This window comes from Aotus nancymaae, unplaced genomic scaffold (assembly GCF_030222135.1).
Source record: "Aotus nancymaae isolate 86718 unplaced genomic scaffold, 86718_ANA_hifiasm-v0.15.2.pri h1tg000036l, whole genome shotgun sequence".
NCBI lineage: Eukaryota > Metazoa > Chordata > Mammalia > Primates > Aotidae > Aotus > Aotus nancymaae.
In genome coordinates, this window is record NW_026988450.1 from 7992154 (window position 1) to 8019159 (window position 27006).

The 27006-nt window shown below is 38.7% G+C and overlaps 1 protein-coding gene and 1 pseudogene across 5 annotated transcripts in view; both read right to left on the reverse strand.

Moving 5' to 3' along the window:
* Positions 1-7506: 7506 nt before the first annotated feature.
* On the reverse strand, positions 7507-8707 carry LOC105724817 (nucleosome assembly protein 1-like 1; annotated as a pseudogene).
* Positions 8708-23562: 14855 nt separating this feature from the next.
* PLAG1 (PLAG1 zinc finger) overlaps positions 23563-27006 on the reverse strand; it is a 49973-nt gene continuing 46529 nt past the window's right edge. For all 5 annotated transcript variants that reach the window (XM_012463757.2, XM_012463755.2, XM_012463759.2 and 2 more), the window contains one exon: positions 23563-26489. In XM_012463757.2, the coding sequence (XP_012319180.1) occupies positions 25229-26489 (1261 nt within the window). In that variant the 3' untranslated portion in view covers positions 23563-25228. The remainder of the gene's footprint in view (positions 26490-27006) is intronic.

The following is a 27006-nucleotide window of genomic DNA, read 5'->3' on the forward strand; positions in this document are numbered from 1 at the left end:
GTCTTTAAATCAACATAATACTGGAGCGCCTGTGCAGCGCAAAATAAGGCAAAGAAAAAAAAAGAGGCATAGAGATTGGAAAGAAAGAAGTAAAACTTTCTTTATTCTTGGAAACATAATCACGTATATAAACAATCCTACAGAATCTACAAAAGATCAACTAGAAATGATAAATGAGGGGAGCAGGGGAGCAGAATACAAGGGCAGTATACTAGCAATTAATTTGCAATAGCATCGAAAGCGTGAACATAAAGAGTAATTTAACAAAATGTGTGCAAGATCTGCACACTAAAAACTACAAAACTCTAGGTCTACACTTGAAAATGCACCCAAAGGCAGGCACTCTGGGCTGCACAAACACACACTCATTTCCAACCCTCTTGCCTGCCTCTGTCTAGGAGCTGAAAAAAGCTACGTTTCCATTTTTATTTATTTATTTATTTTGCAGCTACCCTTACAGCTAATGATAGTCAAAAGACCCATTTGTGGTAAATGAGAGAGATGTAGGCTAATCTTCCAGGCCACTTTTGGGACAGCTGCACCCTCCAGCTTCCTGCCGTGGATGTAGATGTGTTGCCCGAAGCTGTGGAAACCTTCCAACCAGGAAGTGGCACACGAAGGAGACAAGTATTCTAACAGCTCTGACCCCCTACTTTGATATTTCCCGTTATATGAAATAATTAATTGCAATTATTGCTTAAGTCAAAGTTAGTTAGCTATCCTGTTACTTACATTCCATGGTGATACATGACCTCACACAACTGGGAATAGATGGGTAATGGCCCTCAAAATGTTAGGTATTCTGCTGGGCGTGGTGGCTCACATCTATAATTCCAACACTTGGGAGGCTGAGGTGGGAGGATCACTTGAAACCAGGGGTTTGAGACCAGCCTGAGTAGTGTAGTGAGACCCTGGCTCTACAAAAAATGAAAGAAAATAAAAATTGGCCGAGGCAGTCAGATCACTTGAGGTCAGGAGTTCAAGACCAGCCTGGCCAACAGAGTGAAACCTTGTCTCTACAAAAATTACAAAAGTGAGCCGGGTGTGGTGGTGTGTGCCTGTGGTCCCAGCTACTTGGGAGGCTGAGGTGGGACGATTGCTTGTGCCGGGAAGGTGGAGGTTGCAGTAGCGGAGATTGTGCCACTGCACTCCAGCCTGGGTGACAGAGTGAGACCCCATCTCAAAAAAAAAAAAAAAAAGAAGTAAAATAAATTAGCCGGGCATGTTGGCACACACCTGTAGTCTTCTGGAGGCTGAGACACACGGATTGCTTGAGCCCAGGAGTTTGAGGCTGCAGTGAGCTATGATCACACCACTGCACTGCAGCCGAGGTAACAGAGTGAGAGTGAGACCCTGTCTTTAACAACAACAACAACAACATCAACAACAGGACAGGAAGTCTCATTTGGGAGTTTCACAATTCTAATTGGGTTAATGCAGTTTTTCTTCATTCTCCTTAGTCACCTCAGTTCAGGACAGCTCCTATAGAACCCCTTAAAGCTGACATCCATATGGAGAATAAGCACTTACAGAGTAAGGGAGGCTAAATTTGGGACTTGCACTCAACAGACAGTGCTCTGAGTGTCTGCAGGATCCCTTCCCCATCTTCCTCCAGAGGGTCCAGGAGACCACAGTGGGAAGCAGAGGTGGCCCCCAGGAGTGTGCACTGCTGTGTTTATAGTCTTTGAAGCCTTCCTGTGATGATCTAAGTGAAGTTGTTGAGAGGTTTAAGAATTGGGAAATCCTTTTAAATCTCTCTCTCTCTTTTTTTTTTTTTTAACATTCCTAATTTGTCTTATTCTCTTTTTATTTATTTATTTATTCATTTAACTTTAAGTTCTGGGGCACGTGTGCAGATCTTGCAGGACTGTTACAAAGATATACATGTGCCATAGTGGTTTGCTACCTCCATCCCTCCATTGAATTGAATCTCTTATAATAGCTATTAAATCATAAATTTCCTGTAATTAATAGAACTCAGGAGCAACTGATAACCATGACATTTTTGGGGGGTCAGCTCTCAGTCAATGGAATAGCACTAACACCCATGTGGTTTTTTTTGTTTGTTATTTTTTTAATTAATTAATTTATTTTTGAGACAGAGTCTCACTCTGTCGCCTGGGCTAGGGTGCAGTAGCATGATCTTGGCTCACTGCAACCTCTGCCTCCCAGGTTCAAGTGATTCTCCTGCCTCAGCTTTCCGAGTAGCTGGGATTATAGACATGCACCACCACACCCAGCTAATTTTTGTATTTTTAGTAGAGACGGGGTTTTACCACATTGATCAGGCTAGTCTCGAACTCATTACCTAGTGATCCGCCCGCCTGGGTCTTCCAAAGTGCTGGGATTACAGGTGTGAGCCACTGTGCCCGGCCATGTGTTTCATAGACGTTAGAATTGCTGTTTTCTAGAGACAAATGCACACTCTCTTCTCCCACCCGCAGAGATTGAGCTGCCTAGTATTTGGACTCACTGTGCCAAAATTTGTTTTCATCTAACAAACCAACAATTCTAGATAGCTAATCGCCCCAATCACTTTTCCATTAACTGCTGGAATTTGACAGGTGCCCCAGAAATATCTTGGGACATTCATTTGAAATTTAAATGAGGGGGCACATTTAGGGAGCTTTGGAAACACGAGGGCAGCTCTAGCTTTGCCCTCCTCAACCCCATGTGTGTTATTGTGCTACTCACTGAGTCCAGTATGAGAACCAGCAAGCTGGCCAATGCATTGTGCGCTTACGAACAAGGCACTCATCTATTTCAGGTCCCTCTTCTGAGTGCAAGAGTCTATGCACAGTCACTTCCTGATTTCTTCCTGATCACTACCGTGCAGGGTGAGGAGAATGGATAAGATCTCTCAATTTTACATGTCATATCATTAATAGACCACTTAAAAAATAGGTTTAACTCGTACAAGTGCATAATCAGCATAGCAACTGATGTAGAAGAACTATTTGAAAAATCCAACACCCATTCATGATAAACTCTTTTCTTTTTTTAATTTTTCTTACTCCTGTCCCTCTAGAGACATGATAAACTCCTTAAAAACTAGCAATAAGGCTGGGCGCGGTGGCTCACGCCTGTAATCCCAGCACTTTGGGAGGTCGAGGCGGGTGGATCACTAGGTCAAGAGATCGAGACCATCCTGGTCAACAAGGTGAAACCCCGTCTCTAGTAAAAATACAAAAAATTAGCTGGGCATGGTGGTGCACACCTGTAATCCCAGCTACTCGGGAGGCTGAGGCAGAATTGCTTGAACCCAGGAGGTGGAGGTTGCGGTGAACCGAGATCGCGCCATTGCACTCCAGCCTGAGTAACAAGAGAGAAACTCTGTCTCAAAAAAAAAAAAACTAGCAATAGAGGGGAATATCTTCAAATTGATATAGGGTATTTATAAAAACCTACACTGAATGGCATACTTAATGATAAAGGCTGACTATGTTCCCCTGTGAGAAAGAACAATATAAGGATATCTGCTCTTACCACTGTTACTCAACATAGTTTGAAAAGTCGTAGCCAGCACAGTAAAGCAAGAAAAGTAGTCAAAAAGATCAAAAAGGAAAACCCAGAATTGTTCCTATTTGCTAATGACCTACTTATATATGTAGAAATCCCCTTGAACCTACAATAAATAAATAAATAAACAAACCCTATAACTAATAAGTGAGTTCAGCAAGTCCACGTGATAACAAGATAAATAAAATAATCAATTGTACTTCAATTGTTCATTGGTATACTACCAAGGAGATATGCACACCAGAATTAAAAATACGGTCCCACTTAAAATCATTTAATAAGTACTAAAGTGTAAATCTAAAAAAAAGGTACAGAACTTGTATATTGTATACTATGAAACTACAAATCACTGATGAAAGAAATCAAAGAAGACCTAAAGAAATAGTGAGACATCCATGTTTCATGGATTAGCAGACTCAATATAGTAAATATTTCAATTCCCAAATGGATATTCAGGTGTAACATAACTCCAGCAAGACTTTTTTTGCAGATATAGACAAGCATTTGTAAATTTAGATGGGACTGCAAAGAAATCAGAAGGGCTAAGACAATTCTGAAAGGGAAGACTGAGAGGAATTTGTCTGCTCCATTTCAAGACTGATTGTATAGCTATACCAATTAAGATTGTGTAGTACCGGCAGAGGGATAAACACACAGATCAATAAAGCAGAAGAGGAAATCCAGAAAGATATCCATGGAAATGTTCCCAAATGATTTTTGATAAAGATTCACAAGTAATTTAAAACAGGAAAGATGGCAGAATGCCATGGTTCATGCCTGTAATCCCAGCACTTTGGGAGATCACCTGAGGTCAGGAGTTCCAGACCAGCCTGACTAACATGGTGAATCCTTGTCTCTACTAAAAGCACAAAATTAGCCGGGTGTGGTGGCACATGCCTGTAATCCCAGCTACTCAAGAGGCTGAGGCAAGAGAATCACTTGAACCTGGGAGGCGGAGGTTGCAATGAGCTGAGGTTGCTCCAATACACTCTAGCCAGGGAAACAAGAGCAAAACCCTATTTCAAAACAAAAACAGAAACAAAAAACAAACAAGAAAAACAGGAAAGACTGCTTTTCACTGAATGATTGCTGGAGCAACCGGACATCTACAGGCAAAAAAGTAAACCTTTCCCTAAGCTTCACAGTTTATGGAAAAATTAACAAGATGGATCAAGGATTTAATATAAAATGTAAAACTATAAAACTTTTAGGGAAAAAAGTCATAGAGAAATCTGCAAGAACTAACGTTACGCCAAAAGTTCTTAGACTGGACACCAAAAACGTGATCCACAAAAGAAAATATTAATAAATTTGAGTTCATAAAACTTAAAACCTTTGGTCTACAAAAGACCTTGTTAAGAGGATGAAAATGTAAGCGACAGACTGGGAGAAAACACATATCCACAAACCACACATTTTCAAACCACATATCCAACAGTGAACTAGACTATGGAATATATTAAGAACTCTCAAAGCTCAGTAGTTAAAAAAACCTCAATCTAAATAGGCTAAAAACAAAAAGAGACATTTCATAGATGAGGATCTACAGATGACAATCACATGCAAAGTTGTGTTATTGGAGAAACTCACTATCATTAGGAATATTTACTGTCTCTCACACCTTGCTTTGCCTTTGTCTACAGCATTTATCATCACAGTATGTATCATGTATTTATTTGTTTCTTTATTGTCTGTTCTTTTCAAGTAAAATGTAATCTCTATGTGGGTGGGAACCCTGGGTTCTGTTCACTGCTTTTTCACCAGGACCAGAATTGTGCCTGGCTGGTGGTAACCACTCAGTAGGTATTTGTGGAATGAATGAATGCATGCCCTTGCAAGTTTAGATGGAACTCAGCTATGAGTTTTATCCAGGGGGTCCTGGTCTTTTATTTGTTTTTTTTTTTTGAGACGGAGTCTCACTTGTCTCCAGGCTGGAGTGCAGTGTCCCTATCTCGGCTCACTGCAACCTCCGCCTGCCAGGTTCAAGTGATTCTCCTGTCTCAGCCTCCTGAGTAGGTGGGACTACAGGCACATGCTGCCGCGCCGGGCTAATTTTTGGCATTTTCAGTAGAGTTGGGTTTTCACCGTGTCAAAAGTCTCCTGAAGTGCTGGGATTACAGGCGTGAGCCCGGCCGCGGTCCTGGTCTTTTTAAAATAATAGATTTTTAAGTCACTTTTCCTTTCCTGTCTATAGTAATTTAGTTCGATTTTCTTTGTTTTTAAGTTAATTTTTTATTTTTATTTTTGAGCTGGAGTCTGGCTCTGTCACGCAGGCTGGAGTGCAGTGCTGCGATCTTGGCTCTCTGCAACCTCCGCCTCTTGGGTTCAAGTGTTATCCTGCCTCAGCCTCCCGAGTAGCTGGGAGTACAGACGTGCGCCACCAAGCCCGGCTAGTAATTTTCTGCTCCTTGGGTAATTAATGCTTTCCTCGAAAACTATCAGTTTCCTCTACATTTTCAAAATAATTTCCATAGATTTAGTAGTCTCTTATAATTCATTTTGTCTCTTTTTAAATCTATTTTTTATAAAGATCACCACAAGTTTTCTACTTTATAATTTTTTTTTGTTTAATGGATTAATATTGCATTTATTTTTTGTTGTATTTTTACCTCATTGAATTCACTTTATCTATTTATTTTATTCAGATTTATTTTATTGTCTTTTCCCCCTAATTTCTTAAAGTGACTGTATTAGTTAGAATTAAGACTAAATTGCTGCAGCCAGGGGATCCCGAAACCTCTTTATTTCTCTTTCATGGAACAGTCCAGGAGGGGTAGGTGATCTATTCCACAAATATATTTCAGGAACACAGACAGACAGTGTGATGCTGCCACTCTCTAAGATAGGGATCAGCACACTGCAGCATGTGGCCAAATTCTACCTGTGACTTGTTTGGCAAATAAAGTTTTATTGCAATGCAACCATGCTAATTTGTTTACCTATTGCCTGTGGCTGCTTTTGATCTGCAATGGCAGAGTTGAGTAATTATGGCAGAGACCAGATGGCTCACAAAACCTAAATTATTTTCCTTCTGGCCTTCTTTGGAAAGAGCTTGCTGATGCTGCTCTAAAGCAGTGTCCCGTCTGCATGACCAAAACTGGGTCACCAGCATGTCCTGGCTGGTTTCAGCTTGCGGGGAGGGAAAAGGAAATGTGGAGAAGCCACATCTACTGTACCAAGAAGTGGTACATAGCCTTCCACTCACATTGTACTGGTGAAACTAAGTCACATGGCCACATCTGGCTGCAAGGGAGTCTGGGTAATGCAGTGTAGTTGGGCATCAGCTACACACACCATGGCCCACCTACTATTCTTTCACTGTGGTAAAAGGAGAGAATGGGGTTTGGAGGATAGCTACCATTTCCTCCTTAGATAAACACAAAATGCCCATATTTTCTGTCTTCTTTAATAATGAAGAAATGTCAAACAATGCTTTTTTCTCCATAATAACTTAAACTTAGACTCAGAGTTTCTGGTATGACACAGCCTCCTTTTCACTGTGTTTTTTTTAGGTAGTTTGTAATTTCACTTTGGATTTCTTCTTTAAGGAATATTTTGGAGGATGTTTCTTAGTTTTCAAATATGTATTTTTTAAAGTCACATTTTAATTATTTATTTCTATTTGTTAAGAGAATGTGTCCCTAAAATGTATACTTTTACAAATATGTTTATGACCAAATGAATAAGGAATTTTGTAATACCTGGACACGCATATGTGTGTGTATGTATTCCTTTTTCAAATGACAAAGATTTACCTAATAACTACACACAAGCTTGATTACATTGTCATTTCTAATTTTTGTCTTTTATATCTAATTCTGAAAGATTTATTAAACTCCTTCATTCTAATACAATTTTTAGAATTAAGTTTTTACATTTCTAATAATTTCCATTTATATATTTACCTGTCAACAAATAACTTGAAAACAGGCTCATCAAATCATGTAAATTCATCCTTTCCAGGGAAGCAGAAGATAGACTAGTCCAGGTTATCCCCAAGGCCACATACATCCTGCTTCACTGCTGCTTGCACTCTGCTGGGTTTTGATCCTTCTTTGGGTCATAGTCTGGATCATTTTCCTCATCTCCTTCTTCTTCGCCTTCCTCATCCACTTCTTCACCTTCTTAATCATAATCATCATCATCATCTTCAATAGCTTCTCCAGTAAAGTATAACACTAATCTTGGGATTATATGCTCACGTACGAAGTGACCAATTTTGAAGTCGGCCGCAAGGATAGCTTCGGCATCATCATCCAGATCTCCACTCTGAGGAACTTCAGGAGGGCCAAAAAAATTAAAGAGTCACTGGAAACTGTTTTAATCACAGTACGAACTGTCCCACGTCCCTTGTGTTTCTCCTGCTTCTTAATAGTTTTCAAAGTGACATTCTTTCCTTTTTCCCAATCTATCTGGCACTCCGTACAACCCATAATTTCTGGTCCATCAAAAGAAAAGCGATCAGAATCATCTGGTTCTGACCTCATCCTATGTCTTTGGCGGCACTTCATTTGTAAAATATCACTGGGTTCAAAGTGAAATTCTAAGACAAAACTCATAGGTTGGCCAGCATCTGAGAACTTCACTTTAATATCTTTCAAGTGCTTCAGAATAGGTTCATCATGTTCCTGAACCACATCACTGAGCAAGTCAACATTCTTAAAAACAGTTAACCAAAATTCAGGAATTCCTTTGGGGTCTTTTTTTTTTTTTTCATCTTTTTCCTCATCTTCAATCTTGGCCTTTTCTTTCAAATCTTCTGACGTCTCATCTTCTTCATCTGGTTTCCATTCACGTTCTTCTTCCATAGGTTCATAAATTGCATTAATAATCTCAAATCGCTTATCAAATAGAGGCTGATAGAGAACGGCATACTTCCTTTCAAGATCGTGAACTTCCTCATAGAATTTGGCACATTTAACTTGCAGGTTTTTGAGAGCATTCGCTGGTCTTTTAACTACCTTAAGGCAGGCTTTCAGTGTATCCTGTTGGTGTTTCTACCAGACCATCAAGTCTTTCTTGAAGAGCTGGAAGAATCTAAGGATTTTGAATCATCTGAACAGTTAGCTGACGTGCTTTGATTTTTGTTTCTTCACCAGTTTCCTCTTCTTTTACTTCTTTCAACATCATCCGAATCTTGATCAAGTTCAGACTGTTTGCTATCAATGTCTGTCATGTTGTAAGAACTCCAAATATCTGCAGCTAGTACGGGGAGCCAGGAGGCTGGAGATGCGCAGGCAGTGACTCAGGGCGGCAGCAGCAGGAGGAGCAGGAGGCGGCGCCATGAGCAGGTGCTAAAAAAGTCCTGTCATGTTTTCAAATTTGTTTATTATATTTTCCTATTTATGTATTTATTTATTGAGACAGGGCCTCATTTTGTTCCCCAGACTGGACAGTGGTGTGATCTCATCTCACTTCAGCCTTGACCTCCTGGGTTCAAGGGATCCTCCTGCCTCAGCTCCCCAACTAGCTGAAACTACAGGCACACATCCAGCTAGCTTTTGTATTTTTTTGTAGAGACCGGGTTTCACCATATTGCCCAGGTTGGCCTCCCACTCCTGAGCTCAAGTGATTCACCTGCCTCAGCCTCCCAAAGTGCTAGGATTACAGCTGTGAGCCATTGTGCCTTGCCAAGTGTATTATATTTTCTTTAAACATTGTTTATTTAGTGTTATTTGTATTTTGTGTTTCTTTTTGAATATTTAATCTTAAGTCTATGTTTTCTGAGGTTGATGTCAGTTGTGATGTCTTTTTGTTAGTATTAATTGTAGTGTTCACTTTTTTCCTAAGCCTGCTTCTCTAGTAAGAGAGAAAGGAAAAAAAAAAAAGCCTTACTAGAGAAGGTATATGAGGATAAAATATGCTCTGTCTTTTGTAAGGCTGAAAGAAGATAATGGCTGGAGAGTGTAAATCATAAGGAACTACACATATAAGAAATACGGTTCATTCTGCTACTAGGTCTATGGACCTGCCTCAGTTGTTGCTCTCTGACTTCAATTATACATTTCTGGGCAGATCACATCAATTATCCATCTATTAATTATCTATCCATTATCTCTCTATTTGTATCATCTATCTATCTATCTATCTAGGTTATGATTCTAACCAATTTAATAATTAGCAGTGGGCTGTATCTACTATTCTAACATGACTATATCACACACCTGCCTATTTTCATTGCCAATACCAGGTAGAATATTTATCCCATTATTATTTTGGAACTCATAAAGTATGGAGTGAAAAGTGTTTATTTTCTTACTATTGTTATCTAAAAACATACGCAGTGTTTCAAGAAAACCAGCTACTGTGAAACATCAAATAAGAAATACTCTGGTTGGGGGCTGAGGTGGGGAGCCAGCACATTTCTTTTTTTATCAATGTTTATTTTAAGTTCTGGGGTACATGTGTGGGATGTGCAGGTTTGTTACATAGGTAAACGTATGCCATGGTAATTTGCTGCACAGATCAACCCATCACCTAGCTATTAAGCCCAGTATCGATTAGCTATTCTTCCTGATGGTGTCCCTTACCCTGCCTCCTGATAGGGCCCAGGGTATGTTGTTCCCTCCCCATATGTCCATGTGTTCTCATCGTTCAGCTCCCACTTATAAGTGAGAACATGCAGTGTTTAGTTTTCTGTTCCTTTGCTAATTTGCTGAGGATAAAGGCTTCCAGCTCCAGTCATGTCCCTGTGAAGGACATGATCTCATTTCTTTTAATGGCTGCATAGTATTCCATGGTGTACATGTACCATGTTTTCTTTATCCAGTCTATCATTGATGGACATTTGGGTTGATACCATGCCTTTGCTATTGTAAATAGTGCTGCAATAAACATACATGTACATGTATTGTTATAATAGAATGATTTATATTCTTTTGGGTATATATCTAGTAATGGGATTACTGGGTTAAATGGTATTGCCGCTTCTAGATCTTTGAGGAATCACCACACTGTCCTCCACAATGGTTGGAGTAATTTACATCCCTACTAACAGCGTAAAAGCTTTCCTTTTTCTCTGCAACGTTACCAGCATCTGTTGTTTGACTTTTTAATAATCATCATTTGGACTGGTGTGAGATGGTATCTCATTGTGGTTTTGATTTGCATTTCTCTAATGATCAGTGATGTTGAACTTTTTTTCATGTTTGTTGGCTGCATGAATGTCTTCTTTTGAGAAGTGTCTGTTCATGTCCTTTGCCCATTTCTTAATGGGGTTGTTTGTTTTTTTCTTGTAAATTTGTTTAAGTTCCTTGTAGACTCTGGATGTTAGACCTTTGTCAGATTGATATATTGCAAAAATTTTCTCCCATTCTGTAGGTTGTCTGTTTACTCTGATGATGGTTTCTTTGGCTGTGAAGAAGCTCTTTAGTTTAATTAGATCTTATTTGTCAATTTTTGCTTTTGTTGTAATTGCTTTTGGTGTTTTTGTCATGAAATCTTTGCCCGTGCCTATGTCCTGAATGGTATTACCAAATCTTCTAGGGTTTTTATTGCTTTGGGTTTTACATTTAAGTCTTTAATCCATCTTGAGTGAATTTTTGTAAAAGGTATAAGGAGGGGTTCCAGTTTCAATTTTCTGCATATGGCTAGATAGTTCACCCCGCACCATTTATTAAATAGGGAATAATTTCCCCATTGCTTGTTTTTGTCAGGTTTGTCGAAGATCAGATGGTTGTAGGTATGCAGTCTTATTTCTGAGTGTTTTATTCTGTTCCATTGATCTATTTGTTTGTTTTTGTACCAGTACCATGCTGCTTTGGTTACTGTAGCCTTGTAGTATAATTTGAAGTCAAGTAAAGTGATGCCCCCAGCTTTGTTCTTCAGTTTAGGATTGTCCTGAATATACAGGCTCTTTTCTGATTCCAAATGAATTTAAAAATAGTCATTTTCTAATTCTGTGAAAAATGTCAATGGTAGATAAATGGGAATAGCATTGAATCTATACATTACTTTGGGCACTATGGCCATTTTCACAATATTAATTCTTCCTATCCATGAGCATGGAATGTTTTTCCATTTTTTGTGTGTGTCCTCTCTGATTTCCTTGAGCACTGGTTTGTCATCCTCCTTGAAACGTTCTTCACTTCCCTTGTTAGGTATATTTGTAAGTATTTTACTGTTTGTAGCAATTGTAAATGGGAGTTCATTCATGTGCAACATTTGTATGTAGAAAACTATGTGATACCAATGAAACAAATCAAAGAAGATCTATATGACTGAAGAAAGATACTAAGTTCATGGATTGCAAGACTTAACATTTGAAAGATGTCCGCGTTTTGCAAATTATATATGCAATACAACTCCAGTAAAAATCCAAACAAACTTTTTAATAGGTATCAATATGTAGATTCTAAAATATATGCAATCTATGTAATGTACACAAAACCAAAGGAATAGCCAAGACAACTCTTAAAAAGGAAAATATACTTGGAAGATGCATGGGTCTTGATTTCAAGATTATTACAGTAATTATGATAGTGTGAGACTAGTGAAATGATAAATACACACATCAATAGAACAGAATAGAGAGCCAGAAATAAACAACTGGTGCTGAATCAATGAACATCCAGTTCATCCAGTCGCCAAAAAAACCCAAAAAACAAACAAAAAAACATAAACCTCAAACCTCAACACATACTTCACATCTTATACAAAAATTAAATCAAAATGGATCATAGGCCTACCTGTAAAACATAACACTACACAATCTATAGAAAAAAAATCTAGAATATCTTCACAATCTTAGTTTTGTTTATAAATTTTTAGATAAAATTTGAAAAGCCCAGTCCACAAAAGAAAAAATATATATAAAGTGAACTTCACAAAAATTTGCTTTTTTTGATACTGTTGAAACAATAAAGACCAGCCACAGACTGAGAGAAAATGTTTACAAATCATATATCTGATAAAGCATTCATATCTAGAATGTATAAGGAATTCTTAAAACTCAACAATTAAAAAATCAACCTAATACAAAATTAATCTAATAAAAATAGACAAAGGATCTGAATAGATATTTTATTAAAATTGTTTTGTGCAGTTGGAAAATAAACATATAAAGATTCTCAACATAATTTGTCATTGGGAAATGTAAATTAAAACAGCAAGGAGCTAAAACCCTGTAAGACCAATATCAAAATACCTTGAGGATGCAGGCAACAGAAATTCTCATTCATTATTCATGGGAATAAAAAACTGGTACAGCCATTTTGGAAGACAATATGAAAGTTTGTTATAAAGTTAGAAACAGACTTATATGACTTCAGCATCACACAGAATCTTTGCTACCTACAAAGATTAAACAGGAAAAAAAGAAAAAAAAAAAAGGATCCTTCATTCCTATTGTGTGTAAAGGCCATAAACAAACCCCTAAAAATTGAGAATTTTTTCTGATACTTAACAAATTTCATACCTTTTTCAGATGCAGGTATTATACACCAAGCAAATAAAATTCACTTTCCAAGTGTATTACATTTCCAGGTGCAACTTAATCTCAGATAGAACCCTGTAGTCTTACTGACTTGAGAAATCAGACAATAGAGTCTGGAGGGAAAACAGCAGCTGGAAAGTGAAGAAGGAGGTGGGAATCCCGGAGAGCAGAGAGACCCAGAACAGGAGCCAAATTCTATGTATAAACTTTGCTCACATTTCAGTCTGACTCTTGTACCCATACAATGGGCAGACCCCAAGGGGCCAAATTTAGGTTGAAAGAATCTCTATATCAGAGGCTGGGTGTGGTGGCTCATGCCTGCAATCCCAAGCACTTTGGGAGGCAGAGGCTGGTGGATCATCTGAGGTCAGGAGTTTAAGACCAGCCTGCCCAACATGGTGAAAGCCCGTCTCTACTAAAAATACAAAAAATTAGCCAGGTGTGGTGGCATGTGACTGTAGTCCCAGCTACTCGGGAAGCTGAGGCAGGAGAATCACTTGAACTCGAGAGGCGGAGGTTACAGTGAGCTGAGATTGTGCCACTGCACTTCAGCCTGGGTGACGGGAGCAAGATCCGTCTAAAAAAAAAAAACAAAAGCAAGCAAACAAACAACAACAACAACAAAAAACTAGAAATACAAAAAAACGGGAATATGTGAACCACAGACAAGAGAAAAGGTGATCCGTGGGAAGACCCTGGGAAGGAGCAGTGGCTGGGATGAGCAGAAAAGGATTTGAACACGATACTGAAAGACATAAAAGTACATGCTCACTGAATGAACATATAGGAAATCTCAGCAGAGAAAGAGAAATGATAATAAACCAACTAAAGATTATAGCACTTAATCTGCCATCAGAGTACATTTAATGAGATGGTCATCCAGAGTTACGGAAAATAAAAATAACGCTAAAGTTTGCTTGCAAAGTACTGGAGTTGTCCAAGAAGTGCCATGGGGGTGTGTGTAGGTAAGGGAGGTAAATGGCTACTTTTGTGTGGAACAGGGTACAGGAAAGGAGTCGGAACAATTAGTGTGTTATGGCATGTTCTCAGAAGGAAAATAGTTGGTATTTTCGTCTACAAATAAAAGAAGAGTCATGTGTGATAAGATTTAAAAAGTAGAGGAAGACCGGGAGTGGTAGCTCACGCCTGTAGTCCCAGCATTTTGGGACGAGGAGGTGAGCTGATTACCTGAGGTCAGGAGTTCAAGACCAGCCTGGCCAACATGGTGAAACCCCATCTCTACCAAAGATACAAAAAATTAGCCGGGTGTGGTGGCGGGCGCCAGTAATACCAGTTACTTGGGAGGCTGGGACAGGAGAATCGCTTGAACCTGGGAGGGGAAGGTTGCAGTGAGCCGAGATCGTGCCACTGCACTCCAGCCTGGGCAACAGAGCGAGGCTCCATCTCGAAAACACAAAAACAAAACAAACAAAAAATAAAACTCAGGGGAAAAGGGACTGTAGTGATTAAAGAGACGAAAACATGCAAAGAAACATCAAAGCTAACAAGGGGAAGAAGTGGAATGAATGATTAACTCTATCAAACTCAGAAAAATAAGGTAAACGAAAAAGAGAAACCATCCTTCAAGTAATAAGCACCAAGAGGAATAAAATCAGTCTTAACTATGAATGAACTGAATAAACTCATTAAAAACAAAGACTGTTAGATCAGGTGACAGATTAAAAACTAATAGTAAGGTATCGCACACACAAAATTATAGCAAAAGGTGACCACATCACAAACGGATAGTGAGATTTTTTGAGTGTCAGCTTGGTGAGGTCAGACTGGAAGGACGACAGTCAGAAGGGAGTTTCCTTTCAGTGGAGGTTAAAGGCTCCCAGCATGCAAATCCTGTGGCAGCAAAGGTGAGGGAATGGGTGATTTCCTGGCAGTTCCAAGTCCCCACATGGATCCAAGAACAACTGGAGGATTTGAAGTGAGCAATTGCCTGAGTAAAGATGATGGGAAGGAGGAACTGGCTACCGGAAAGGGCGCCTCAAGCACCATCCGCCTTTTAGAGAGCAGGCTGAATTTCCGATAGTTAAGCTCTTCCAGAATGGCAAGAAAATGAGCCCCATCCTCAACCCTCCTCCCCAACCAACCCTCTTTCTGAAGCCAGAATAATTTGAGTTCCAAAGGCTAGTAAGTTCAGTAAAAAGGAAACTAGGTATCAATTTCACATATTAATATGGAGTCAAATGTTTAAACAAAGTATTAGCGTAAAGAATCCAGTAATGTGTCAACAACAAGCAGATTGTTCCCGAAATGCCAACGGGTTTCAAAAAAAGATGAAAACGCCAATAAACGAAAGCAGAAAACCTACATGGACGCATCAACAGATGCTGAAAAGGCATTTCCTAGAAGTTGGCAGCCAAACTTGGTAATTCTTGCATGTGATAGAGGCGACCGTCTGTTCTGCTCGGAGGGGGCTTTTCAACAAGAGGGGCCGGATGCAGGCGTCACATCCACCGCGCCCCAGGTCGCAGACCTCGGCCGTCCGTCCTGGCAGTCCCAGAGCCGCAGGCCCGGCACCGCCCGCGTCCTCGGCGCGGAGCCCGCAGCCAGGTGCGGCCGAGACCCGCGCGCCCGGGGAAGCGGCGCCGCGGACGCCGGAGAAGGTTCGTGGGGACAGGCTGCCTTGGGCCCAGAGCGCCCACGCAGGACGAGCTGCGCACCACGGAGGGCTGCTGTGGGGGCGCCAGGCCGCCTTGCTCCGCCCCTGGCCACGCCCGCGGCCCCGCGGTCTCCAGGACCCCGAGCGCGGCCACCCGGCCCAACCCTCCGAGGGAGGAGGGTCCAGGTGCCGCAGACTCTGAGCCCCTGGCCCGGCGTCCGCCTGGCAGGTCCCGGCACTCCTCGCTGGTAAGACCCGCTATTGCGTGCGCGGTGCTTTCAGAATATAAGGTTCTTCAGGAAACAAACTTGTAGGAGAGACGCCTGGATTTTCCCCAAACTATAAGGGAGTATCTTAACTATATTTAAAAAATTCATTTCAGTTAACATCAGGAATGAGACACCAATGTCTATTACCATTATTAATATTTTCTTGGAGGTTTTAGTAACTGTAATAAAAACAAAAACATGACATAACTGACATGGACATTAGAAAATACTGTATTACTTTTGGTCTAAATTGCTCCCCAAATTGGATTTTCCAACTCGAACTCCATAGCACCTTGTTCTGTGGTTCCTTGTATGTCTCCAAAGGGTTAACAGAGATCTTTTATTCTTTGTGTGTGTGTGTGTGTGTGTGTGTGTGTGTGTGTGTGTGTGTTGGGGTGGGGGGGTTGGGGGAAGAGGGAGGGGGAGAGAGGAATTTGATATGTCAACCCTAGCCACTTTTATGATTATCAAATAGCCATTGAGGACATTTGTACTACATTAGGATCAATCGCTTTCAAAAATACTTACTCACTAGCAAATTATCAATAATTTAGATTTAACCAAGTTATTGGTAACTCCTTATCACCACATATTTATCTTCTGCTTTCTGGAGATGTCCATATTGATTCGATTTTTGCTTCTCTGGGTTATTTGTAATTAAAAAATACAAAGTATGTTTTCTGAATCCTTACATATCAGAACTCGTCTTTTGCTTCAACACCTGGTTGATAACTTCAACACGGCTCCAGGGACTTCCTTCAGTGTTTCAGGTAAGTCTCATGCTGTTTCAAATTGTAGGTCTCTGGGCCCTGTGTATTTTTTCTCTTTATCCGTCTAATTCAGAGCTTAAAGCCTCCATGATTAGAGCCTTGGAAGTACAAAGTTAGGAGAATTAGAATCCTCAATGGCTCTCTAGTTTTGGTCATTGTAGGGAAAGCATTTAGTGATGATGCACTTGTGAAGAGAGTACACATGTAGCCTCTCCTCATGTTGATGCAGAAAACCAGAACAAAAGGAAGTTTAAGGATGATTACACACTCTTCAGGGTATAAAATAAACTTTTCCATAGAACAGAGATACCCCATGTCAAAATTATTTTATTAATTTCTAGTGTCAAATTTTGAAAAGGTTTCTTTTTTTTTTTGAGACGGAGTTTCGCTCTTGATACCCAGGCTGGAGTGCAATGGCGCGATCTCGGCTCACCGCAACCTCCGCCTCCTGGGTTCAGGCAATTCTCCTGCCTCAGCCTCCTGAGTAGCTGGGATTACAGGCACGCGCCACCATGCCCAGCTAATTTTTTGTATTAGTAGAGACGGGGTTTCACTATGTTGACCAGGATGGTCTCGATCTCTTGACCTCGTGATCCACCCGCCTCGGCCTCCCAAAGTGCTGGGATTACAGGCTTGAGCCACCGCGCCCGGCCCTTGAAAAGGTTTCTTAAAAAATGTCTCTTAAATATTAAGATGGCCGAGTCTTTCAGGGAAAATGTTTGTAATTCATCCAACAAATACTTGATTAGCTGCCCTGTGCTTGGAACTATGTGGATAGGGTTTTGCCCTTATGTACTAGAAAATGTATTATCCTGAGATGATCTAATCAACTGGAATATATGTTCACAGGGCAAATAAATTACTGTTCAGTGAATGAGACTGGAAGGCTTTGTGGAAGAGAGAGAATTAAAAACGGGATGGAGGATGGGTAATGGGTAAGATTTCGGCATGTAGAATTCCCGTGCAGGAGGAGAAATCCAGCATTCCGGGGATGGCGGACAACTGGAGGCAAAGGGACAGATAGCACAGGCTCCGGTGTAAGGAACAATGAGTAATTCCATATGAAAATCATGGAAAAAGGCAGAGGAGGAAATGGCCAGGTGCTGTTAAGGATGGGAACATTTTCAGGGTCGCTGACTAAATAAAGCTAGCACATCGGAATAAAAATAGGCATATCATATAAAATAATTTATGACAAAATACAGAAGTAGCACCTGCTGGTACCACTGCAAAAAAAAAAAAAAAAAAAAAAAAAAAAAAATTAACTCAGCTGGGGATGAGTTGAATTTACCGGCTGGAAGTTTTTAGACATTATAGTCTTCAAGACATTTACAGGGTTAATATTTGCTACAGCCACTGATTACCATTAATTCTGGGGTGGAAAAAGCCGACATAACTTAAAAATCTTTAAATAGGGCATCATGGTTCAGGTCATTAACCTCTTTACACAATGAACATTCCTAGGTCACAAGAATCTGTTTACAGGAACTTGCTTAAAAATATGAGGTGTGTGTGAATCCTAGTAACAGATCGATTATGTATTTTTAGAAACAGCAGTTTACTAACATTAATCCAGTAAGACTACTAGCAACACTAGCAACACTTTGAAAGGAGCCTCAATAATTAAAGTTCTCTAAAGACAAATGGGATAATCAAAAGTAACACCTTTCTAAAAATTCTAATACCATAGAGCAGAAAACCTTATTCGAGGGGCCTTTACACATCCCCCTCTCATTCCCTCAAAACCCTGGGACCTTGACTGAGGTCTTACTTTAAATGGACTATCCGCCTGTTTTCAAAAAAGAGATCCAAATTTATAGAATTTTCTACTTGTGCATTTATAATACACATTGGGTTACATTTAAAATATCTATTATCTTTTTTTTCTGTTTTTTTTAGATGGAGTTTCACTCTTGTTGCCCAGGCTGGAGTGCAATGGCGTGATCTTGGCTCACTGCAACAACCACATCCTGAGTTCAAGCACTTCTCCTGCTTCAGCCTCCCAAGTAGCTGGGGTTACAGGTGCCTGCCACCATGCCTGGCTAATTTTTTAGCAGAGATGGAGTTTCACCACGTTGGCCAGGGTGGTATTGAACTCCTGACCTCAGATGATCCACCCGTCTCGGGCTCCCAAAGTGCTGGGCTTACATGTGTGAGCCACCGCGCTGGGCCTAAAGTATCTATCTATTGAGTAAAGCAAAGTGAGCCTATTTACATAAAAAAAGACTGTTCTCTTTCATCTGCAATAATGGCAGCCAAAGAATACAGTGAAGAAGATGTTCTGTGCACTACTTCATGGATACAGTCTCCATCACGCACGGTGCTCTTTTGCCATTCCTTTTCTAAAGCAGACAGAACCTGGGGATTTATGTGCTGTGCTGTTAACAGTGTATCACGGAGAAAAGGTGTTTCCATTTCCTTTAAGGTAAAACCAGCTCCTCCAAAGAATGGCAGTGACATATTCTGAAAAAGTAAGGCAAAAGAGCAAAAGTATATTCTTTCTGTGACGTCCTCGGACTATTTCATATGAATTTAAAACATATTTAGTGTTAATTCTAAGAATATAGAAATGTTGTGTTAATTTGCAGAAATTAAACAAGGAAAAAGAGGAAGGAACTGCCAAACTGGAATTATGTTCATTTTCTTTACCCCTCTGAAAGTAGGAAAGCTGAAAAGGTAATGGAAGAATTTTTCCTATTATACTGAAAGAGGTGCCATGAGATACATAACAAATTATTTCACAGTTGGTTCCTGGACAGGTATTAACTAAATTTTTAGAATTAATATCTGTCTCGGAAGCTGTGTCATTGACCATTTAGCAGATGAGTTTTAGCTGAAATGATATGTGTGTAATTGCCATTTTGGTCCACATGAATTGTCAAGGGAGCTTTCTTCGGCAAAATTTTAGGCAAACAGCCCAAAGGAAACTCTGAAAGAATAATTTATGGTACTGACAATAAGTGTTAAAGAAATGCTAAATGCCAGTTTTATCTCCCAGAAACAAGCAACTAATATCCTTTTTTGAATTCTAAACTCACTTAAAGTTTTGATGCACAGTCTTTTGACTTTTTTAAATTTACAATATCTATCCTTCCTCTAAAGATACAAAACTTTTAAAACCAAAAACCTAGATTTTACATTTCATTTCAACAATAAAGTTCTGTCCTAGAGCCAGCTATTAGAATATTGTATTTATCAAATGAGAAAATACTTATAATTTGAAGAAAAAATGTGATAGCAAATAGAAAAGTATCATCTATTAAAATTTCAGGAAGATCTACATTATCTAAAGCCATTCTATAATTTTATTCATATATTTTGTGGAATTCACATATCTTATTCTTACAGCAAACATAACACTGTAGGCCACAAGAAGCTGCAGTACTATTGTTTAATTAGCAGCAAATTAATATTTTATATCTGGGTATATGGACAATAAATAGCCTGCTTCTTTGGATGTGAATGTTTAAAATGTAGTATCACTGCAGCTTCATAATGTGATTATTTTACAGAGCTTATACACACACAAAAAATATGATCTTTGTCTATATTTTATACAAATACAACAGTAGTTTGTGAATACATTTTAAGTACATGATATACATGATAAGCCACTTGATTTCCCAATATCACAGAATAGCAATTTCAAATGCAATAAAAATATACAAAATTCAGCCTGGAATGCAGATTTTTTTCTTTTCTATTTTGACTCAAAACTTTATCATTAGAACATTTTTAGAGTACTAGTCCAAACACTTTTTCATTAGCTAAAAATACAATTTCAGCAGTCCAGCTTATGTTCAGGTATGATGCAATCCGTTTCCTAATGGATTCCCAGTTTTTGTTAAATTCAAAGGGCTGTTAGTAACATACAGCATGTTCTTCACTCCACACCCTATTATAAAGCCCACTTTCCATTCTGAGTTACAGTCACCTTGTGGACAAAAGCTGGGTTTGTTCTGGTAACATCTGCGTGTCCGAGATCTCCTTTTGCAAGTGCACATGAATACGTTGTGGTGGTGTAAAAGTTTGTTAATGACAAATTAAGTCACAGTATAAAAATATATTGTACACTTTTACACCTAATGTAGTCCTTTTTCTATGGATAAAAAAATATGACTGAATGAGACAGAGAAGTTTGTAGCACCATGAAGAGTTGTAGCCCAAGTTACATTAGCAGCATGATCCAACATAATATTGAAGGAGTGTTTCTGAGAAGATAAAACATTCATTCTGGTTCATCTGTACCACTGAAGCTTATACAATGAAGTGTTTTATACATTAGCAATAGTTCTGTGTCATTTCTAGTCTAGATAACATCAAAAAGACACTGCCTTCCATCCTCAGAGGGTTGACAACATCATAGAAAGGCCCTAAGTGTGATCTGGGTTTGCCTTCACCAATGCTGGTCGCATAATCTTTTCTTCCATGATCCCAAAGGAACTCTCTATGGGTTTTTTGCACAAAACTATACAATGTATGTAGATCTATGTGATCACAACAGACCATCTATGTTGTTGACATGGCTGCTGACAGTGTGAAAAAAACAAGACAAATTCAACTTAGGCACACATTTACCAGAACTAACAGTCAGCCATTGCTAATGACGAATACTCGACATTTAAAAAATCTCCTCCAATGTCACCTGGATCTCAGTAGGCTAGAAGCAACTTGGGTGAACTGGTATTTTTTAACTTACGTACTGGGAAGACAGTGTGCTTTGAGACACGTAAACCTTGTAAAAAAATAAACCATTGTAAAACCTTATGAAAAGACACACACTGATTCTGTGCAATATAGCAAATTGATAAGAAAACACTGTAAAAATGTACCTGTTTAAAATACCATCTACCATTTTTGTACACAAAGCATTATATATCAAAGGCCTAAGATATATATCATCTAATGGCACTTGAAACGAATTATAATAAGTCTTAAAATAAAAGGCATAACCTATAAGAAAGTTTCTGTAAAGGTTTAGATTCATTTTGAAAGTGCTATATCTTGTAATATGTGTAGTATAGAGGTTGACCAAGCTCTATTTTTTAAAAAAATATTGGCCTATAATATGTGTATTGCTCACTAGATGAATGATCCTGAAAATATGTACTCTTTAACATTCATTATTAGCTTAATAAAGCAATCAGCTCTGGCTCATGTTTCAGTCAGTATATGGTTTTTAAAAACCGCTACTGTCCAAATTAACACAATATATCACTATATTCCACAAATGACTAAGAAAAATCAAGCAGAAGCAACAAATAGGCCAAAATACACAGCTTCAAAGGAACACTAAATGAAATTAAAAAGTTGCATGAAGAGTGATTCATGATCAGCCAGGACAACTGAAGTTTTTAAAAACTGAACTTGGTAATGATTTTAAAATGAAAGTTTTAACAGTGATCAGTAACTATAGAGTACTCGTATACATCAATGGATAGCATTGCTTACAGTGCCAAGATCCTTCCACACTCACACTTTCGTGTTTGGTGACCTAATTTGTACACACATGTGGAAGTGAAACTGAATGAGGTTCAATATCTTGTCTGAGGTCCAAATTCTAAGCTACGTTTATTTAATGTTAATCCCTTTTTTTTTTTTTTTAACCAAGCTAAGGCACTACCAGAAATTTCAAGGATAATGATTCTGGCCACTGGAGAATGAAAACAGCATTGGCAATACTCATTTTTAATCATACCTAGTTGACATAGAAATAAACAATCTTTTTCTAGGAAAAAAAAAGGAGCCAATTCTGTGTTACAGCCTTATTAGAACATTGTGCAATTCAAATAAGGAAGTCTGCCTCATCTTCAATAGAAATTCTCTCAAAAAGGGTTTAGTGACCACTACAGTCAATTTAAAAAACAAATTTGCTGAATTCCCTCTTACTCTGAAATGTTATTTCAAGCCTGTGGGGGCGGCAACAGGCAAAGAGGTGTGTATTTGAAAATTAAGACTCCACAATTTTAACACTGGTGCCCTGAAAGATGTGCCTCCATGTATCTGAATTCCATGCAGGGTGAGATTTAGGTATACCTATATATATATATGTATACCTAAATATATATATACATATATATACCTACATATATATATATATGTATATATATGTATACATACACATATATGGCGCTATTCCCCATTTCCAAAATGCTTTATTTAATAAATTCTGGTACTCCCTTTTTTAAGTTAGCAGTGAATACAGCCTAGTAAGGCCAATGTCTCAGTTCACTAATGTGATGATTTATTAAGTAAATTTTAAACAGAATAAAAGTAGTGCTTCCACACTTGCTATTTGTGATTTCTATTTAAACATAGGTTTTCTATTTGTGCTCTGTCACCAATTCTTTTCCTTTCATATGGTGATTAAAGCAATATTGAACACTAATCATTCAACTAAAGATTTAGGTAAGCAATCTGTTTCATAGAAACTAAAGGAAGCAGTAGTGAAGCAGAGCGAAGAGCCTACTTTCAGAGCAAATATTCTCCTAACCAAAAGCTAGGAGCAGTTTGAAAAATTTAAAAATGTACTTCCTTATTAACATATATAATTTTAATGCCTTTGGAACACACTTTTTTAATAAATGCAATTTTTCATAATAAAATTTAAATAAGTATAAAAACTACTGCTCCTAGGATTAAAAAAATATAGGAGCATGATAAAATATCAGGAGCCAAAGCTCCCTCAGAGAGCAACTTTGATTCTATGAAGTGCGATATGTGTGTGTGTGTATTATATATATATATATTGAAGCCCCCATTTACATTATTACAATTTACATTTCTCCACAAATTATACTACTCCCAAATATTTTAAATAACGTATTATATTCAGTAATCTGCACTCATTTTTAAAAATTCTTGGTAAACATTGCAATCTGCAGTGATAACTGGCCCTACAAAAAGGAAAGAAGCTTCCATATAGGGCTAATGAGTGCTCAGAAATATTTTTCTTTCTTTTTGTTTTTTTAAAGAGATATATACTCTTCTATAAACCTCCCACCCTTGCCCTGCCCCCAACGGAGAGGGTCCCAAAATAAGGTGTTAACAAGTGCTTATTAGATATGTTTCTTAGGTTAATATCCCAACTGACCCTTAGAAAAATACAATAATTAGACCTTTAAGAAGACTTTGTTGGTGGTCTAACGTGAAGAAAGCCTATAATAATTATTCAGTGAATATAACGTTCTCAATTGTTATTTTCATGGTAACCAAGATAGTCTTGTTTTACTTTACTTTCTTCCCCTCTACGAATTCAACTTATTTGCAACACTCCTACCACTGCCCACAGATGCATGAAAGTGGGATTTAACTGCACATATTTCTAGTCACTTAAACCTTTGTGGTAGTTCCTCAGGTAGTTTTCTAATGCATTTAACTTCAAATTCTCCATCTAAAAAAATTGCAAGGAAAGATTCATATTGAATCAGAAAGATAACTTGGGGGTAGGACTGTTGTTTCTGTTTTCTGCTTTTGGTTCTTAAGGGAAAGAAAAATGTATCAAATTCAGCAAGAAGAGATACAAGCGATATGCTTTTACTTTACTTCTGAAAAGTCCAGTTTTTAATCCTGGCTACCAGGGCCATGATCCCTAGATAGTTCCCAGATGTAACCATGTGCTTCCCATCTATCTTCCTGCTTAGGAGTCTGTCACCCACAGAGGCTGAGTCAGTCCACTCTGGGATGAACACACCTCATGGCTGCAGTTCCACAATGGCCCTAGATTATGGACTAACGATGGATCAACAATCCAAAAAAACTGCTGGCTGCACTTGACCCACCACTTGGCTAGGAAAGGTGGAAAAGACGAAAGAGACACTGACTCTGAAGACTCCAATGCCATGCACTATTACTATTATTAAATGAAAAGATGGCATGTTAAGAAGGATGAAACACAACAAAATATCCTGTATACTAATTTAGGACCAACTATTAAGTGACACGAAACGCCATGTCACCTTATAAAGTCTCTTTCTGATGTAAATACTGGTGCTTTGTATTTAGGGGTTGTTTTCCTTAAAGGCTCATAATAAAGATGGCAAATATTTTAGCTAGACAATAGCGAGTCTTCAAAATACACTGATCTGAAATTATGGTGTATCTAAGAAACATCTGTTATCTCCCCTAAACTGGACTCTTAATTCATTTGAAGCACTTGATTATTAATGCATTTAGAAGCTAGAAAAAATTTTAAACCTTGACTTATTCACATGCATTTTATACAATTTACATTCTATTGCTAAATTTTTTAATGAGCCAGATGTCAAAAGGTGGAGCCATTGTTATTAGACAACAATGAAAATTATAAGATCTAAAAGTAATTTGAAAATGGGATTTGTAAGTTTACCACTAATAATGGCTTTCCTATAGGGAAAAAAAAAAACCTCTTAAAATATGACAATTGGCAGTGAATCAGGACAAAATACCCAGGTAAACATAACTGAACACAAATGGTTCCAAAGCTCGTTTTAAACGCTAGTTTCTATTATACTGGCTTAATGAAAATTTGTATTATACAAAAGCAGAAATTTTTATACTGTTTTAAAGTAGGCACTAAAATAAAAATGGTCATCTAGGGCACGGCTATACATATATTTCTGTAATAAATCCATGTCCCAGAATCCTACTGAAAAGCTTGATGGAAACGTGGGAGGGTGGTGCTTGTGCTTAAACTGCTGGTGAAAGCTGCTGACAGTGAGTGCAGAGACCCAAGCCCTATAGTGTTTGCAGGATCCTGAAGATCCTGTGTTTGTGGGGGGAGCTGGGAAACAGAAGAATGTGCTTCTTCCTGGGAATAGCTCATTCCAAGGCTCCCCACTGATATAGGATTATAGGGAGGACCATTTAAAGGTATGAAATTAAACAACTGAGAAAAATCCAATGCTGGTGTGTTTAGGGGGTCACTGATGGAGATAGAGCTTTTGGATAGGGAGAGGTCCCCTGCACCATCATCTAGGGACCCAACCTGAGGATCCAACCCTAGCTTAGATGATGATGATGCTTGAGAATCTTGGGATGAAGAGGGCACGCCACCTTGTAACTCCATCAGATAACTCTCAATTTCCCCCTTTAATGGCTGTTCTTTTTCAGGAATAGAAATTGCATATGAGGTAGAACTGAACGGATATTTGAAAGAAAGGTGGTGAGAGGGATGAACAGTGTCCATATCTATTGGGCATGTCATTCCCAAAGGTAAAGTTGTGATCATTTGGTGGGCAGATCCCGAGCTCTGCATGGACTGAAATGGAGTGTTGTAGAGGTTTAACTGCAAAGTGTTTGTAAATGGCTTTGATAACAGTTCACTGGAAGGTAAGGACATCACTGGAAGGAGCTCGTCTTTTATAGGCACAGACACATTGCAGGTAAATGGGTCAAGGAAATCCACTGGTTCTGTTTTGACCTTCAGAAGCTCTTGATTGTGACTCTTCTTCATATGTCGAGTCAGGTGATCCTTGCGTCCAAATCTCTGTGCACAATACTGACAGAGGAAGTCCTTTCTTCCAGTGTGCACCACCATGTGTCTCCGGACATCCTTTCGGGTGTAGAACCGGCGATCACAATGCTCGCACTGGTGCTTTTTTTCTTTAACCCCACCAGACGACTTGCCTGCATGGGATTTAAGGTGCTCCAGAAGCACTCCTGTGCTTTCAAAAGTTTGCAAACATACCTTGCAGGTGAGGTCACCACTCGTGGCGGCATGCAAGGCCAAGTGACGTTTAAACCCAAGCTTGGTATTGTAGTTCTTGCCACATTCTTCACACTTAAACGTCTCTTTGTTAGGGTCGTGTGTATGGAGGTGATTCTTCAAATGATCTTTCCGGTGAAACATTTTCTCACAATAATTACACTTGTGGGTTTTCTCAGGAGAGTGAGTAGCCATGTGCCTTTAAACACAGATACGGTCTATAAGTAATTATCATGACAAAAATGGCACGTATTCACTTTTCAAATGGAAACTAAACTACTACGCTAACACAGAATTCCCTCAGTAATGGAAACTGTTTTAACTTAATGTATACCACAAGGATAGTTAATATACCTAATTACTGCAAAACTTGAGCCATTTAAGTTGCCACTTTAGTTTTTGCTGGTTTTCAGCTATCATTACAAAAGCAAATGAGCAAGACTGAATATACTCACGTAAACGTCCATACCCTTTTCTTGTCGTAATTTCTTTCTACAAATGGAAATTCTACTCATTAAGCATTTTATCTTAAAAAGTCCAAAGACACTAACACATAAAAGTATGTGATTTAGAATACTAAAAACTAACCAATGTCTAATCTACTTAACATTTCCTCTGCAAATCAGCTGAAAAATGTGTATACAAATACATACGCTTACAATGGCTTCAAATAGCCAACATAAGAGAAAATATAATCTGAAAGACAAATAGAGTTT